Below are 15,505 nucleotides of genomic sequence, written 5' to 3'. Positions count from 1 at the left end.
TTCCGCCCGCTTTTCCCAGCCACCCGCGCGCCGGAAAAGCCCACTCCTTTTTGGCCAGGCATGAAGTTTACCTTTGGTGCAACTGCGCTGATTTGCAGTTTCTTCCTTTCATTTGATGGGCGCAAGTTTTTGTCATGTTTTTCCCTTTTCTAGCCCATTCATTCTTCCTTGCTCAGTTTTTCCAGGTTTTCCAGCTTGCTCTCTTTGGCGCCGCTTCTGTTTACACAGCAAATTTATTTATTTTCGCACTGTGGGACGCTCTTAAATATTCCGTCTTTTGAGTGCTAATGCAAATGTTGTCTGGCGGGCGGGCGGCCGGTCGGTCGGCAATCAACGGAATGGCTAAAAGGCTCGGGTGCTTTTGGCCAAAGGCAGCGGAAATCACTCGAAATAACGCCCGATGATTAACTGGGAATTCGCCGTGAATCGAGGTAAATATGTGATGAGTATGAGGCATTCGCAAAAGGAGCCATTCAATCGGAAGAGGTGCCTTTGAAGACCTCTAATTAGGTGTAAACTAAATGCAAAGTAAGAAGGTACGAAAGAAGTTAATGTTCATTTTAATTACATGTGTGCAATGCATCGACTCGGTGAATGAAATGCTCAGAAACTAAACATTTCAATTCGAAGAAAATGAATCTCTAAATTCATTTATTTGTGTATCCAATTTATGAATGTATGTTAGCTGGCATGCGAATTATATATTTTGTTTGCATTCGTTTGGCTTTAAATACAATAAATAAAAATAGTTAGAAAGGAAGTGTACAGATGCAAATGGAAATGCTGACATGTGCTGTTTTATTTGTTAAAAATACAATAAAATTAAGTAGAAAAGGAAGTCAATAAAACTAGATTTCAGTTCCGATACGCAATATTCAGAAATTCAATTTAGATACCGAATGTGGATAAGCCTAATAAAAATTACGCAATCGTCCAGGCAACACAAGGAACTGTGTTCCAACACAAGGCCATTAATACAATGGGCTGGGAAAACAATTAAATTTAATAACCGTAAGTTAATCCACTTAGAAGGAAAGCAGATTGATTCCCCTTCGCATCGCCATCCACATCCCTTTCTAAAACCCGACTCCGTGGCAAGTTTCGCATGCTGCAAGCTCGGATGGTTCCCACGCCGAGTAAACTTCTCTCCCCTGCAACATTCTGAAACTCTAATTTAATAAGTAAATCACATTTCCGCCTTTTGAATGTCACCACCCTGGGAGTCCGAAGGGAGTTGGCGGGCGAAACCCGGAACTGCAAGCTCCCATCGCTCGGCTTTCCCGGCTCCACACTCACCAGTTCCTGGGGCATCGCATTGACACCTCGTCAAAAGTTCGCAAGACATCGCTCCGGCGACTTGCTAACTGGTTTAGTGCAAATTCACTATTAGGAGAGCGCTCAATTTCACACTGGAATTAAATTACAGCGCATGCCGCAGCGCCAGGTGGGCGGTCGTTGCACGGGGCGGGGCCGTGGCGCTGCAGCGTAAGATCAGAGTTTGTGGCGCGTTTCAGAGGCACGGCAAATGAGCGAACACCTCGTTAGTTTGTGCGCCTTGAAACTTTTTTAATATTTACATTCATATTTTGCACCTTTCGCCTTTTTAACCGCTTTTCACGCCCTCCCAAAATCGCGGGCGCTTCTTTTATTGCAACTTCTGCATCCTGACTGCAGCATCCTGGCTGCTGGACGGACCAAGGATACTGCTGCTGCCGAGCCATAAATTTTTGTTTGTGTTGAAAATTGCATTTGCCTTTTACTTTGTGTCGGGCTGGGCTGAGCCGGGGATCCCAAATTGGTGGCAATAGGGGCTGGTGCACTGCGCGAAAATATATAGCTAAAAACACCTAAGATTATCTAATGTTGCAATGATAAACAGATTTCAGGTTTTCCATATAAATTTACCAATCAAATATACCGTAGATGGAATAGTAATTATTTTTGCAATATGTTTAGTTAATCTAATAATCCGATTTCGCTCAGTGCATTACATGGCTGTATTGGTGAGATTGAGCTTGCCTGGCAGCCATATTGGATGCCCCTAAAAGCAGGCAACGTCAAATTTGTTGCAACGCTTGATAATCAAGTTAGCGATGGGCGCTGCTGCCATCAAATGCAGACCCCTTTTGCCCACCTCCACCCCCACCCCTCCCCTCTGCAGACCAGCCCCCCTTTTAGTGCACTCAAATTGAACAGCCTTTTGTGCTCGATTCTTCGTTTTTTTCACTTTATCGCGATATAAATTTAAACCGATGATTCCGCTTCGGACGGGGATTGTGATTCCGTTTCTGAATCTGAATCCGCATTTGATTCTGATTCCGATTCTGATTCTGGCTCTGTTTTGCTCGCATTTCTTGTTTACTTGCAGATGTCAATGGGCGTGGCAGTGGGGCGGCGAGTCGAACCAGCTGAAAATCAAAGCCCAATTGGCACAAACACGCGGTAAATAGAATTCGCAATCGGAATCGGAATTGAAATAGGAATTCGCATTCAAATTCGAATGCAAATAGAAATAGAAATTGCCGCGAGACCCCCACAGAAAAAAAGCGCAAAAAAAACAGCAACTAAAATACCCATAAAATAATAGGAAAACAAAGAGTGCCAGCGGAGAAGCAGCTGCTGCAGCAAATAAAAGAACCGCAACAGCAACTGCAACAGCAGCAACAACGGCCATAACAACTCCACCAACAACGACATCAACAACAATATGGAGAAGCTGCTGCAATCGACGCTGTTTGTCATCCTGATAATGGCCACAAAATGCGGCAGTGGCTCGACCCAGAACCAGCATCACGGTAAGTGGCCATGGAATGGGGCATGGCATGGGAGGCATTTAATTGCGAGCGGGTGCCTCACTACAACCATTTCCACCTCCCTTCGCAGAGAGCAATTCCCAGCTGGATCCCGATCCGGAGTTCATAGGGTTCATCAACAACGTCACATATCCGGCAGGACGCGAGGCCATCCTGGCCTGCTCGGTGCGCAATCTCGGCAAGAATAAGGTGAGCTAACTGAATAGGATAATTTACCCAGAATTGCAATATATATAATATGATATATAATCCTCTGATAATAGGTTGGTTGGCTAAGGGCCTCCGATCAGACCGTTTTAGCTCTCCAAGGTCGCGTGGTCACCCATAATGCGAGAATCAGCGTCATGCATCAGGATATGCACACGTAAGTCCACTAAACTTCCTTATAGCGACAATATAGCTTATATACAACTTGCACCTCCTTAAAGCTGGAAACTAAAAATCAGCAAGCTGCGGGAAAGTGACCGCGGTTGCTATATGTGCCAAATAAACACGAGTCCCATGAAGAAACAAGTGGGCTGCATCGACGTGCAGGGTATGTCATTTGATCGCTTGTTCCCATATAGAACTTAAACTCATAGAAACCACATATTTGTAGTACCACCTGATATCATCAACGAAGAGTCCTCCGCCGATCTGGCCGTCCAGGAGGGCGAGGATGCCACGCTCACCTGCAAAGCCACGGGGAATCCTCAGCCAAGAGTCACTTGGCGCAGGGAAGACGGCGAAATGATACTCATTCGCAAGCCTGGCAGTAGGGAGCTCATGAAAGGTACAAACATTCCCTGAAATCCTTTGATTCCTAATTCATTACCCTCTTCCAGTGGAGTCGTATAATGGATCCTCGCTCAGGCTGCTCCGCCTAGAGAGGCGTCAGATGGGCGCCTACTTGTGCATAGCATCCAACGATGTTCCACCCGCTGTCAGCAAACGAGTCTCGCTGAGTGTGCAATGTGAGTTATCAAATATTCACTCGATGAATAGAATATTATACTTCAAGTGCAAGTGCACCCTATGCCTTTACCGAAAATTAGGACTTATCATTTTCAATTACACATAGCTTGACAGCTGACAAAAGTCACTTTCAGTCCAACTTCACATTGGATCATGTCCACAAAGTTTCAGCATTTAAAGTAGCCACTTTAAAAGTCAGTCTGCTGAAAAATTTAACAATTTCATGAGAATAAGAACAATAAGTGGATTTATCTGCGCTATATTCTGCAATCGATGAAATCCGACCGCCCACTCACTCACTCACCATTCCACTCCACAGTTGCTCCCATGGTGAGGGCCCCCAGCCAGCTCCTGGGCACGCCCTTGGGATCCGATGTGCAGCTGGAATGCCAGGTGGAGGCCTCGCCGTCGCCCGTCTCCTACTGGCTGAAGGGGGCGCGGACGTCCAACGGATTCGCCAGCGTCTCCACGGCCAGCCTGGAGTCCGGCTCGCCGGGTCCCGAAATGCTGCTTGACGGGTAAGTTGAGGGAATTCCGGACGGCAGACATCAGTGATACATATCCATCTCGAAAACCATTCCATTCCCGGCTCTCCATCCATGCCGACCCATATCGAATTCAGGCCCAAGTACGGGATAACGGAGCGCCGCGATGGCTATCGGGGCGTCATGCTGCTGGTGGTGCGTTCCTTCTCGCCCTCCGATGTGGGCACCTATCACTGCGTCAGCACAAACTCGCTGGGCCGTGCCGAGGGCACATTGCGGTTATACGGTGCGTATACGCAATCTCTACTCCACCATCTCCCGCCATCACAGGGTTTAATTTGTTTTGTTTGTCCCTGTTTTGTTTTTTTTTCTCGGTGCCTGTGGTTCTGTGTTGCAGAAATCAAGCTTCATCCGGGCGCCTCCGCCAGCAACGATGATCATCTGAATTACATCGGAGGTGAGTCCCACGTATATGGAGGGATGAATCTCTCGTGTGGAGTTATTTAAAATTAAAATATTAAAAAAATACAAAAGCAAGCGATTTTTAACTCTTTTCTGTATAATCGGAACTATCTTTTTGCTTTTATCGCCACAGGTCTCGAGGAGGCTGCTCGGAATGCGGCCAGGAGCACCCGGACGACGTGGCAGCCCCTGCTCGCCATGCTGATGCTACTGTGGATGAGGCTGAATCTGAGAGCAGGGGGAGCGTGATATCAAAACTGAGAGAAGAAGAGCCGGCAATCAAGTATTCCTACAGATTCCCTCGGACACCGACATCGACATCTCTTTCTCTCTTGCCTGCGTTCTTGTTGTTCGTTTCCGTTTCCGGTTCCGTGGCCCCATCTCCAATGTATTGGACCCCTGCCGCCCACGCACGCATACATATTGCCGGAGGCGCCTCCCGCTGCCTCAAATATCATTTGCATACGTATCAGGAAACGCGTTGTTCCCACCCGCTCGAAAACCCTCAAAGCCCTTGCCAAACTCCCACTCCCTGCTCCCTAATGAAAGTAAGGAGGATATCAAAAGTGGACAATTGGATGCCAAGCCCTACCATTTCTCCCCAGCCCCAAATAATGTTACATTGCATATAAATTAAATATGAATACTATAAAATAGTGCATAAAATTTATTATCATAATATAAATAACGACAAAATTATTGAATAAATTATCGCAAAAGTGGATAAAAACCGAATGGAAAACTGCATTTTCTTTACTTCCGACACGACTTCCTGCGCCACTAGCCTGACCCACTGATCCACTTTTTGGCCACTGTTTTCCGGATGGTGAACGGTAAGTAGAGGCGAGAATAATCGATGGGCAACTTAACGACTTACCCCATTGATTTCCAAGGAGCACCGGGCAGGTGGCCTGCAAGCTTCGGGTATCACAATTGCCGGAGTTGTCAGTATTATGCCAAACCAAGGCCGATCCCCGACGGGGCTTAAAGCCAAAGCCCAGATCCGGAAAAGAGGCATAGCCACCCATTTGAACATCACTGAGCTGGCATACAGAAATGTATACGCTTTAAATACAAATATTATTTTGCTTTCCGGGGGCTTATAAACATTAGCATTCGCTTTTTGTATGAAGGTATTATCTCTGATTTTTTGGCTAACACATCTTTTGATAATCTGCTAAATTTAAAGATAAATACTTACATAAAACATCACAGATGCCGAGCGGTATTCTTTTGGGTAGTATCCAATAAACTCCTAGAAAACAAAGCCTGCTTTGTAAATCACTTGGGATACATTAGATACCAAACTCACTTTGGGCTGCTCGCAGTCCAAGTGGATGAGCTCCTGACCTCCAATGCCATAGTTAGAAACTATCAGTGGTTCGCTTTCTTCCATATCGAATCCTGTAATATCCTCGATCCTTTGGTGTATTCGTCTCACATGATCAGAGGCATTTGTATCCACTTTGGCCTCTACACTGGAACTTTCTTTTCGTGTGTGCTCTAACCTAGAATCCGTGAGATGTAACAAGTCCTCCTGCTCTGCTTGTGAGATAGCATCATGAACGAGCCCAACGAAGGGTTCAAAGTTGAGCTGCTCAAGTTTAACAGGAGCCAATCGGAGAAACGGGGAACCACCTCTGAAGTAACGACAACGGAGGGAGGATTTGTTGGGAAGGAGGTTTTTGCCCCGGCAGTTGTCCACATGCACAAAAATGTGGGCTAGTTTATCCTTCAAGTGTTTGGCCAGCTCAGTGTTATCATCCTTAGAGGCCCACTCTATGGACTTCCTAAATGCAGCCTGACTGGCTGGTAAATCATCTGGAAAAAGTGACAAGTATATTGGTCATATTCAGGATAGGTCTACTTTTCCTTACGCATTGCGAGCAAAGTTAGACCAAATTTCTCGTAGATTTGAGAGCGTCCTGTTTGAAGTAGTCTATTTACAGGATCCAATTTCTCTTCATACTGATCAAGGGCGGCTTTAAACCACTTGCATGCCAGTTTGCCCTTTTCCACATTCTCTAGATGAGTGGCCACTGCAAGGCAATCTGCAGCACTCATTCTGGAGCTATTGGGAGATGCAAATTAAGAAATTAAACTGGCCAAGGTATTATAAATACCCACTTGTACTGTTTGCCATGTAGTTTTCCATTGGCCATTTCGCTTTCATCCATACCGTAAACGCCCTGAAATCGCATCATACCAGTTGCAGCAGTTTCAAGTTCTACGTCAGATATACTGCTCAGATCATAATCAATAAATTGTTGAAATGGTCCTGCAATCCAATCTTCAAAAGCAATCTTCTAGAAAATGGTTATATAACTACTACTTGCCCTGTTTAACCTCCTCCCGAGCTAATTCCAGCAACTTGGGAACATCCGTATACATGCGTCGCATGAGCGGAAAGCTTATCAACGGATTGGCCACATAGGGCGTAGGATCAGCGGGTCCTAGCGCCCTCCTGGTCATCCACTCCTTCTGGAAACTATTATATCGATGCTTACAATGGTAGCTAATAAGTTAAACAAATCACCCACGTTCGCATTGTGTTTACTTTGTGTTGCAATTCCATCGCATACTGACGCATATATCCAATTAGTTCGTCCTCCATTTGCAGCAGGGATGCCACCTCGCGGGTTGATGTGGCATAGTATTGTGATTCGATTGCGGTCGTGACTCCGAGAAGGAAAATCGACCAACATAGGTTCATGATGATAACTGAATGTGAACGAACACCTCTGACAGCAGTTTTGTACTTATTAAAAGCCATGAAATTTTAATTTGTTCAGGTGATGAGATGACTTGGACACGACTGTCCCATTGTGTGCCCAGCAAGGCCTAAAAGTATACAGCCCTTACCGACATGCAGGGCAATATATGTATATACATCTAGCTTTGAATTGCGCTGAAGCTTGACAAGAAGTTTCCAATATTACCTCAATTAAAAATAAGTTAAGTTCTTTTTTATTTAAGATTTATTCCACTTTTTAATAACTTGACAATATTGGTTTTTATCTTATATGCTGGTTGATCGGGTTAAATTGCAAATAATGTAATTTATAATTAATATTTATGTAATATTAAACTAACTCACAATCATTTGAATTAAGTATGTATAAGTATATTCAATTATACTCTGTGTGTAGCAATGTGTAAATGGGTTGATCTTTCGATATTCGGTTGTAAACGAAAACGAACAAAACAGGCCGGCAACGGCTCTACACATTTCAAAACGTATTCTAAGAGAGATGACTCTGGGGGCTGCTACTGAATTTACACAAAATGCGCTGCGATCGCTGAAGTGTACACAGGGTGGCATAACAATTGCTCTTTACATTTACAAGTATCCGTACATTCGTGGGCGGTGTACATAATGGCTTGCATTAGCGTACAGTTCACGCTCTCGAAATGGTGCATTAATTACAAATTAGTCGGCTCCCGGTTCAGTGACAGGTGTACATATGGGGATGCATTTCAACTAGCGCTTAAGCGACTTTCTTATTTTACAACTACATTTGTATATTCCAATTATCGGTTTGCAGTCGGTTCAATTATTCTCCTCCACCTTAGGGTGTGGTGTGCACAATGCAAGACATTTACAATTAGGTTCTGGTGTCGGGAAGACGCACCGCACTTTCAGTATTATACACGATTTGGTTATCATTACAGAACAAAACACTGTTGGCGGGTATGGTACAATGCACAAGCGCAACAAGGCGCTACACAGCTCTAAATATAATGCACAGCAACATGTGCACGAAGTATTTTGGAAACAAAGGATCAAAAGGGATCAATGGATTTTTGTATAATAAACATCTATACAAGTCAAGTTCAAAAATTTAAAATAAAAGACTTTTGCTCTTAAAATAGGGTTCATCGTAAAGTTGGTGGCCTACTCTACGAGGCGGGTGCAAGACGTTGCTGGACGACTGCCTTGAGTGTATGTTTGTATGAGTGAGTGCTTAATTAGCGCTGTCTGTCAACAATAACCAAATCGCTGTAATTCTCATCTGGAGAGGCTATGCGACCGTTCGCGGCTGCTGCTGCCCGACGAAAGGGGCTGCTTGTTGCTGACCTCACCCACTCGATGGTGCGGTGGCAGCCTATCGAAGAACGGATGATGCAGGGCCTCACCTGAAACAAAGCAAAAAGAGATCTATTAGCATTGGAATCAATCAACAAGTGGGCGGCACCTTACCTAACGTGATGCGTGACGAGGGCTCGTACTCCAACATCTTCTTGATCAGACTGAAGAGCTCACAGTGGTCCTCGCTGTCGCTCAGCTGGCACAGGAACAACGGCTTGCAGTGATCACGGACGTAGCGACCCGCACTGGACTTCTCATCCCAATCCAACTTACCATGATAGAAGTACTTTGTTTTGGTTTTGCTATAAAGAGTATGATTTCTACACGTTAAACGATTTCGGTGAAGAGAACTGCGCCTTGGGAAATAAAAGCATGAGCTGCATTGTATTACCGTGCCATGCGATATGGTATTTGTCCCAAGATTCGCTCCATCATGGCCAGGTGCTCGCGATTGTCGTGCGTTTGGAAGAGCGTGATTCCCAGATACAGTTCGAACAAGATGCACCTGTAGGCGAAATTTCGTCGTTCATTTAATATGCGCATATTTGCAATGCCAAGCCGACTCTTACCCAATGGACCAAACGTCACACGGCTGTGACCACCCCAGCTCCAGTATGACCTCAGGCGCGCGGTAATGTCGCGTCGAGACAATTGTGCTGTGGTGCTCGTGGTCGAAGGTGGCCGACCCGAAGTCGATTAGGCGAACGTCCGTGTTCTTGACGCGGCGCACCTCGCGGTTCTGTCAAGTATAAGAGCATAAGGATATTTGCGCATTTTTAGCTGATTGTCTGCACTTACAATCTTATGATTATAGTGAGAAGTATAATCCGAGTCGACGAAGAGAATGTTCTCCGGCTTGAGATCTGTGTGCGTTAAACGATTGTCATGTAGAAATTTCACAGAGTAGCATAATTGATAGGCCATATGGCGCACTTGGTCCAGCGGGTATGGCTCATAGTTGTTCTCTCGCTGTAAAAAACGATTAAAGTATTAATTTTCCAGTTCTGTTTCAGTAATTTAGCTATAGCTCACCAAAAAATCGAAAACACTGAGCCCCAACATTTCAAAAACTATACACATGTGTCCATGATAATCAAACCAGTCAATCATTTTCACGCACAAACTGTAAAAGCAAGAAAGAGAATAAGAATTAGAATAAGATCAAGGAGGATATTGCATATATACAAACTTACTGATCACAATGCGGATCCTTTTGGGCAATCTTTTCCAAAGCATTTATCTCCAGCTTGGCAGCTTCGCGGTACTTTTCCACGTTCTTTATAATCTTTAAAGCCATACAGTAATCACTGAAACAATGAAAAGGCGGTTAAAGTACTTAATCTTTTATTTCTTGTATGGAAATTCTTACCGCTCCATATCTTTGACCTTGACCACACGTCCAAAAGTTCCCTCGCCCAGTGTGGCCATGATCTTATCTGAAATTCGGGAAAAGGATAGCGAGTTGTAGTAGGATTTCGGACAAGCCCATAAATAGTGTTAAAAGTTAGCTGTCTGGTTGATTTTCTTGTTCTAAAGCTAAACCTGTAGCTGTAGCTAAGTATTTGATGGGGGCTGGGCAAATTACTAATTTGGACTAAGCTGAGTGTGGGTTTGTATTTTTAATATTATTCGTTAATTATGCGACAAGTTCGTGTTCGGTTTGTGTGTGAAAACTTCCCAGTTGAATTTTGTTGCCAGTAAAAGTTAAAACTTAGAGCCATCAAAGACATATTCGGAAGTTCAAAAAATTTTTGCGAAAGTGACGAAAATTGTGTGAAAATTATCAATTGTTGCTTTGTCCTTCTTTCATTTTTTTCGTTTAAAATTGTCTTAATTTCCCGATTGCACGCGACGCGGTTGGTCTTGCTGTGAGATAATTAAGAAATAATAATGAAAACTTGGAAATATTTCAAACTAAAAGAGAGTTACAAGAAGAGGAGAGAGAGGTGTGACTGGTGGGGTGGCTTTTGCCTATCATTATTTTTTCTTTCTTTTTCAGGTATTTATGTGTTTTTCAAAAGAGTTTTCTGATTGTTGTCTAAACATAAGTATGGAAAAATAAAAAACCAAAAATTGTCACGAACATCTGTGATGGAGAATGTCTCCGGTGTGGTAAATTAAGTGACCATCAGCATCATCTTGAATGACGGGCTTTGCTGTCTGTTCGGTTCGATCGAATCGGATTGGAGCGGAGCGACGACGTTGCAGTGGTTGCCGTTGGCGTTGCCGATGTCGCAGGGGTTGGGGGTGGTGGTGGTGTTTGCGGTGGGTGGCGACGATTGCGATTGCGTTTCGTTGCGAGTGGTGCATTCGATCCGTTGAAAGAAGGCGGTTTGCAGGCGAGCGAAACGGCGAGCGGAGAATTTGCGAGCGAGAAGTTGGGGGCGTTGGGTGGTTGTCGATGGCAGTTTACAGACGTACACATAAGGTGCGTGTGTGGTAAAGTATGTAATTTGAAAGAGAGAAAAAGAAACAAAAAAGAAAGAGAAAAAGAAACAAAAATATATATATCCAGGGGTTCGATCGGATCCACGGGTTGTTGGTCATCAGGTCAAAGCAATCATCAAAAGCGCACCATCCAAACGACGGACGATCCGGTTCCCACGTTGGCACCAAAGCAATCGCATTCCGTTTATAAGTCAGCCGCAGATAGCCCGTAAACCAACCAACATCATCATCATTTCATCATCCCCATCAAGTTGTGTATGTACATCATCATCATCAACCCATCATCATTGTGATTTTCATCATCATATTCAGAAAAAACACGAGAAAAATACGTTTCGTTTGTTCGATAAGAAAATTAGTTCGGACAAATTTTTGAAATTTGTGTTTACAAAAATGGTTAATATCAAAACATGTACAAACAATATCATATATAATGGCAAATAGGTATATATCGAAAATGGTATATATATATATATATAAATAGGAAATGCATCAAAAGCTGTGCTCTTGTTTCTTGGGCAATGAAAAAACAACAAACCATCGAATGCTTCCTGCTTAGTAATAACATTAATAGCTGTTGGCAATATATTGTAAATGTTAAATGGTAAAAGAACAAATAAGGTAGTTTGCTATTCGTTGTAAAAGTCGAGGTAAAGGGATTCTTACGTTTTTCGTCCCAGTTTTAGTGTCAAAATCACATGCAAAATGATCAGGCTGGATCAAAACATTGTATAAGTAGGACAACATGGATTACAATCCGCAATGCTGTTAGCTTTTTCTGTAGTAGGTCGATTGTCTAGGATGTAAGGCCTTGAGATATGGGGTGGGGGATCGGGTTCGGGAATCAGGGTCAATGGACAATTGCAGTTGCAGTTAGAAGAGGCTGCGGCAACAAAGCTCAAGCTGCTAAGGAATCTCCCATCCGCCAAGATGGTCGTGAGATGGCTCATTGCTTACAAAGGTCGAGAGTGTCTTTGGAATGCGAGACCTGTTGAACAGGGCCGACGAGGTGGCGCTCTTGGCCAGCTGGTAGTGATCGTGCTGCAGGTAGGAGGACGACTGCTGGTACTGCTGCTGGTAGGCATCCAAGTGGGATCGTTGAGGATACAACGAGCTGCCTGCCAGGGCATTGGATCGCCTACTACTCCCGCTGTACGAGTCATGGAGGTAGCTCGATCCGGAGCCCGTTCCAGATCCCGATGGCTTGTAGCGATCGAACTCGCTCAGCACCGCGGCGGTACGTGAGCTGGCGCCCTGATACCGCTGCTGCTGACGCCGAGCATCTGCTGCCGCAAGGCGCGCCCCAATGCCACCGAAGGCCAGTGCCCCGGAGCTGGAGGAGTGCATTAACTGGCTGCTGGGCTTGTACTTGGCGAGGTCATTGTTGTTGCGATCTGAGTGAGGCAGAAAGCGGCTCTTGTTGGTGGTGCCGGAGGAGAGTGCCGTCGCTGCTGCCATTGTGTGGTTAGAAAGAGCAGAGGTGCTAGTGGATGAGGTGGTGGCTGTATTTGAGGGGGTGGTGGTGGAGATGGAGGAGCTGGTGGTGGTGTTGCCATTTACAGACGGGAACTGTGTCTGTGGGGTTGTGTCTGCTGTGTGGGTTAGTTGCACACCGGGCGCAGCCGAATCCGTCTCGGTTTCTGTTTCCGCCTCATCGGATGAGCTACTGCCCGAGGTGCTCTCGGAGGAGCCACTGCAATCGCTACCGTCTCTAGTTACTTTTTTGCTGCGCGACTTCTTCTTGGGCGCCTCCTGTGGCGGTGCCAGTGTGGCTGCAGTTGCTGATGATATTGCGGCTGCAGTTGCTGCCGCAGTTGCAGCAGCTGCGGCTGCCTCCTTGGCTTGTTTGGCCTCCTGCTCGAGTGCAGCTGCCTCAGCTTCTGCTGCCGCTACGGCCGCTTCAGTCTTCTTAGCCTCCGCAGCCGCTTCCTCCATGCGCTTGACGCGATCCCTAAGTTCACGGCGTTTGCGCATGCGCTCCTCGAACTTTTTCGCCTCCAGGAACTGATTGTCTTCTCGGAGCAGCATCAGAATGGCTGCATTGTCCTCCGATGACCGATCGTCGGCAAGAATTTCGCGCTCTTCAGCGGTCAATTCTGGTGGTGGCTGCTCCTTACGTCGATGAGCAAAGCGATTCCGTGAGTTCAATGGTCGATCCTCGGCGGGTCCAGCTGCATTTCGACCGCCGTCTTGGATCTCAGCAGCCAGTAGGCTTTCCACTGTTTTAGTTCTTCCATACGCTCTTGTGGAGCGAGGCGAGAGGGCTTCTTCTTCGCCACCTCTTCGGCCGTAGCGACTGGAGGGATATCCTGATGCTCCTCCTAAGCGTAGCGCGTCGTGATAGTCGTATCGCTGACCATAGTCCACTGGGTAGTTCTCGTCCAGCAATCGATTGCCGCTGGTCAGATAGCCGCTGTCATTGGACTCGGCCATATACCTTTGCCTTTGCGCTCGAGTTCGGTATGGAGTGCGCTCCTTGCGATCCGAAGCATTAAAGGAGCTGGAGGACAGCTTAGATTTCGCCAGCTGGTGTGAAGTGGCCGAGCGGAGCAGTCCGCCACTACCACTGGCACCATAGTCATCCGGTTCCAGGGTCTTGTCGCGATCCTCTTCATGACGCCGCCTTCCAGCCGCTCGTTCCAAGATATCAGAGTATTTGTTCTCCAGCCGGGAAATTGCCGACTGCTTGCCTCCTGAGGAAATCGCTGAGGTGGTGGGCGTTCTGTCCTTGTCCAAGAGCAGATCTCTTCGCTGAGGAATCATACGATTCAGGGGGATTGGGATTAAGATTCAGTTTCGGATTCACAGGTTTAATGGAGAAGGAAAGTGCCCAAGAGCGGCGCTCGTGTGAAACCAACGGTGACGGGCGTAAAACTCTTTACTCTTTACGCTCCACGAAAGAAGAAGGCCCAGAAACCGAAACCCAAACCCAGACCTAGACTTAGACCCATTTAAATGGCCTTTTCGGCAATGACTAATTATGGGGTGCTTGGGCCTTTTCATTTCGCACAATTTCACTAACATTAGAGCCACTCTATCCGGATTTGGCTTTCTCCATGTATTTTCGGATTTTCACAGAGGTGGGCTGAGGGGATACCCTTTATTTTTATTTAGAATGCCTAGCAGAATCTAAACAAAAAAGTCCACGGCGCGACGACCTTCAAAGTTTATATATAAAGCGGCAGAAAATCGTGAATAGCTTTATACACATCTGCAGCGTACAGAGAGATACAAATACAAATGTAGCGGAATAGAGAAAAGCGCCGAGATGTTGGAATCGAAAATAAATTCGACAACGTAAACGCACACGGCAAGAATGAAGCTGAAGATATAGAATGAGCATATAGAAGCGCTATAAAACGCGCCCGTGTGGGCCCCTAATATAATATCTGCACATATATCTTCTGTGTAGGAAGAAACTTTCTATAGCCGTCTATGTGGCAATAGGGGTAGCAATAGTTGGTGCAATGCTGTTTGGCCAAACACGCATATACTATACCCTACAACGCTTTAATTGCGCATATTTCCCCATTCGACCGTCAGTCAGACATGTCACACATTTAGGGCAAGTGACTTGCTGACTCACGGGCGACAGGTGAGATGATTTCTTTCGCTTTTTCCAAAATTAAATACCCCGACTGTGAGTCATGGGATCGCTTTTGCGATCTCGATCTGGGTCTGGGTCTTGGAAGTGGTATCCTCCGTTGGTTTCCACACCGCTCGCTTTTGATTCACTTATGGGTTTCGAAGATACTAACATCGTCTAGGTCGCGGTCACGCCTGCCGCCTCCCAATCCTCTAATCAGTGGCTTATAGTAGCCGCCCACGGGACTCAGGTGGGTGCGCAGTCTGTCGAGGGCGTTGGCTGTGGTGGAGCTCTTCTGGTAGCGACCCATCAGGGCAGCGGTGCTGGTGCTCCCGCTGCTGCTGGGATGGTAGCCCAATCCTGTGGTGCTGCCAAGTCCTCCGCTTGCATAGTAGCGTCTGTGGCGATCTGCCATTTCGCGTTCCTTGTCCTGTTGCCTATCCCGTTCTCGTTCCCTATCTCGTTCTCGTTCCCGTTCCCTATCCCCGTCCGGATATCTCCGGCTGGCCGAGGATTTGTCCGAGCTGCGGCGACGTTTGCTCTGCTTCTGGGCCTGGCTACTGGATCCACCTTTTCCCTTGTTATTGTTATTATTGCTGTCATTCGTTGGGGTCGAGTCTTTAGGATCCTCGGCTATTGCTGCCGCACTTAAAAGAGAAGCCCAACA

The 15,505-nt window shown here is 46.0% G+C and overlaps 3 protein-coding genes across 12 annotated transcripts in view; 1 reads left to right on the top strand and 2 right to left on the bottom strand.

The window, feature by feature from the left end:
• The window catches only part of LOC6612627 (lachesin), a 44,564-nt gene extending 39,172 nt beyond the window's left edge, over positions 1-5,392 (top strand). Inside the window, exons 2-11 of one of the 2 annotated variants that reach the window (XM_032722278.1) lie at positions 2,369-2,795; positions 2,884-3,002; positions 3,077-3,177; positions 3,242-3,348; positions 3,412-3,585; positions 3,638-3,766; positions 4,087-4,285; positions 4,390-4,538; positions 4,650-4,709; positions 4,848-4,963. In XM_032722278.1, coding sequence (XP_032578169.1) covers positions 2,708-2,795; positions 2,884-3,002; positions 3,077-3,177; positions 3,242-3,348; positions 3,412-3,585; positions 3,638-3,766; positions 4,087-4,285; positions 4,390-4,538; positions 4,650-4,709; positions 4,848-4,963 — 1,242 coding nt within the window. In that variant the 5' untranslated portion in view covers positions 2,369-2,707. Of the gene's footprint in view, positions 1-2,368; positions 2,796-2,883; positions 3,003-3,076; positions 3,178-3,241; positions 3,349-3,411; positions 3,586-3,637; positions 3,767-4,086; positions 4,286-4,389; positions 4,539-4,649; positions 4,710-4,847 lie in introns of those variants that run through there. The other variant, XM_002037095.2, reaches the window with a different exon arrangement.
• On the bottom strand, positions 5,344-7,437 carry LOC6612626 (prolyl 4-hydroxylase subunit alpha-1). The gene is made up of 8 exons (XM_032722277.1): positions 7,255-7,437; positions 7,051-7,202; positions 6,842-6,992; positions 6,592-6,785; positions 6,027-6,535; positions 5,916-5,969; positions 5,592-5,757; positions 5,344-5,526 (listed from the first exon to the last, which is right to left on the bottom strand). The coding sequence occupies exons 1-8, from the start codon at positions 7,425-7,427 to the stop codon at positions 5,495-5,497; spliced, it is 1,431 nt and encodes a 476-aa protein (XP_032578168.1). The 5' UTR covers positions 7,428-7,437; the 3' UTR covers positions 5,344-5,494.
• Positions 7,438-7,674: 237 nt separating this feature from the next.
• LOC6612625 (serine/threonine-protein kinase Doa) overlaps positions 7,675-15,505 on the bottom strand; it is a 34,414-nt gene continuing 26,583 nt past the window's right edge. For 4 of the 9 annotated variants that reach the window (XM_032722824.1, XM_032722825.1, XM_032722829.1 and 1 more), the window contains 9 exons: positions 10,889-10,964; positions 10,174-10,240; positions 9,998-10,111; positions 9,837-9,927; positions 9,603-9,773; positions 9,374-9,543; positions 9,196-9,309; positions 8,916-9,124; positions 7,675-8,851 (listed from right to left, as the gene is read on the bottom strand). In XM_032722824.1, coding sequence (XP_032578715.1) covers positions 8,724-8,851; positions 8,916-9,124; positions 9,196-9,309; positions 9,374-9,543; positions 9,603-9,773; positions 9,837-9,927; positions 9,998-10,111; positions 10,174-10,240; positions 10,889-10,964 — 1,140 coding nt within the window. In that variant the 3' untranslated portion in view covers positions 7,675-8,723. Of the gene's footprint in view, positions 8,852-8,915; positions 9,125-9,195; positions 9,310-9,373; positions 9,544-9,602; positions 9,774-9,836; positions 9,928-9,997; positions 10,112-10,173; positions 10,241-10,888; positions 10,965-12,209; positions 14,004-15,010; positions 15,486-15,505 lie in introns of those variants that run through there. The other 5 variants (XM_032722826.1, XM_032722821.1, XM_032722822.1 and 2 more) reach the window with 4 other exon arrangements.

Source organism: Drosophila sechellia, chromosome 3R (genome assembly GCF_004382195.2).
Source record: "Drosophila sechellia strain sech25 chromosome 3R, ASM438219v1, whole genome shotgun sequence".
NCBI lineage: Eukaryota > Metazoa > Arthropoda > Insecta > Diptera > Drosophilidae > Drosophila > Drosophila sechellia.
The sequence above is the reverse complement of the archived record's forward strand: the minus strand, read 5'-3'. Positions and strand labels throughout refer to the sequence as shown.

What these genes read in the sequence shown, in the direction of transcription:
- LOC6612626 (XM_032722277.1), bottom strand. Translation starts at nt 7,427, where the DNA reads ATGAACCTATGTTGGTCGATTTTCCTTCTCGGAGTCACGACCGCAATC. An exon ending in TCGGGAGGAGGTTAAACAGG is followed by an intron (nt 6,993 to 7,050) that starts GCAAGTAGTAGT and finishes ATTGGATTGCAG; the next exon opens with GACCATTTCAACAATTTATT. An exon ending in GCTCCTTGGAAATCAATGGG is followed by an intron (nt 5,527 to 5,591) that starts GTAAGTCGTTAA and finishes TCCGGAAAACAG; the next exon opens with TGGCCAAAAAGTGGATCAGT.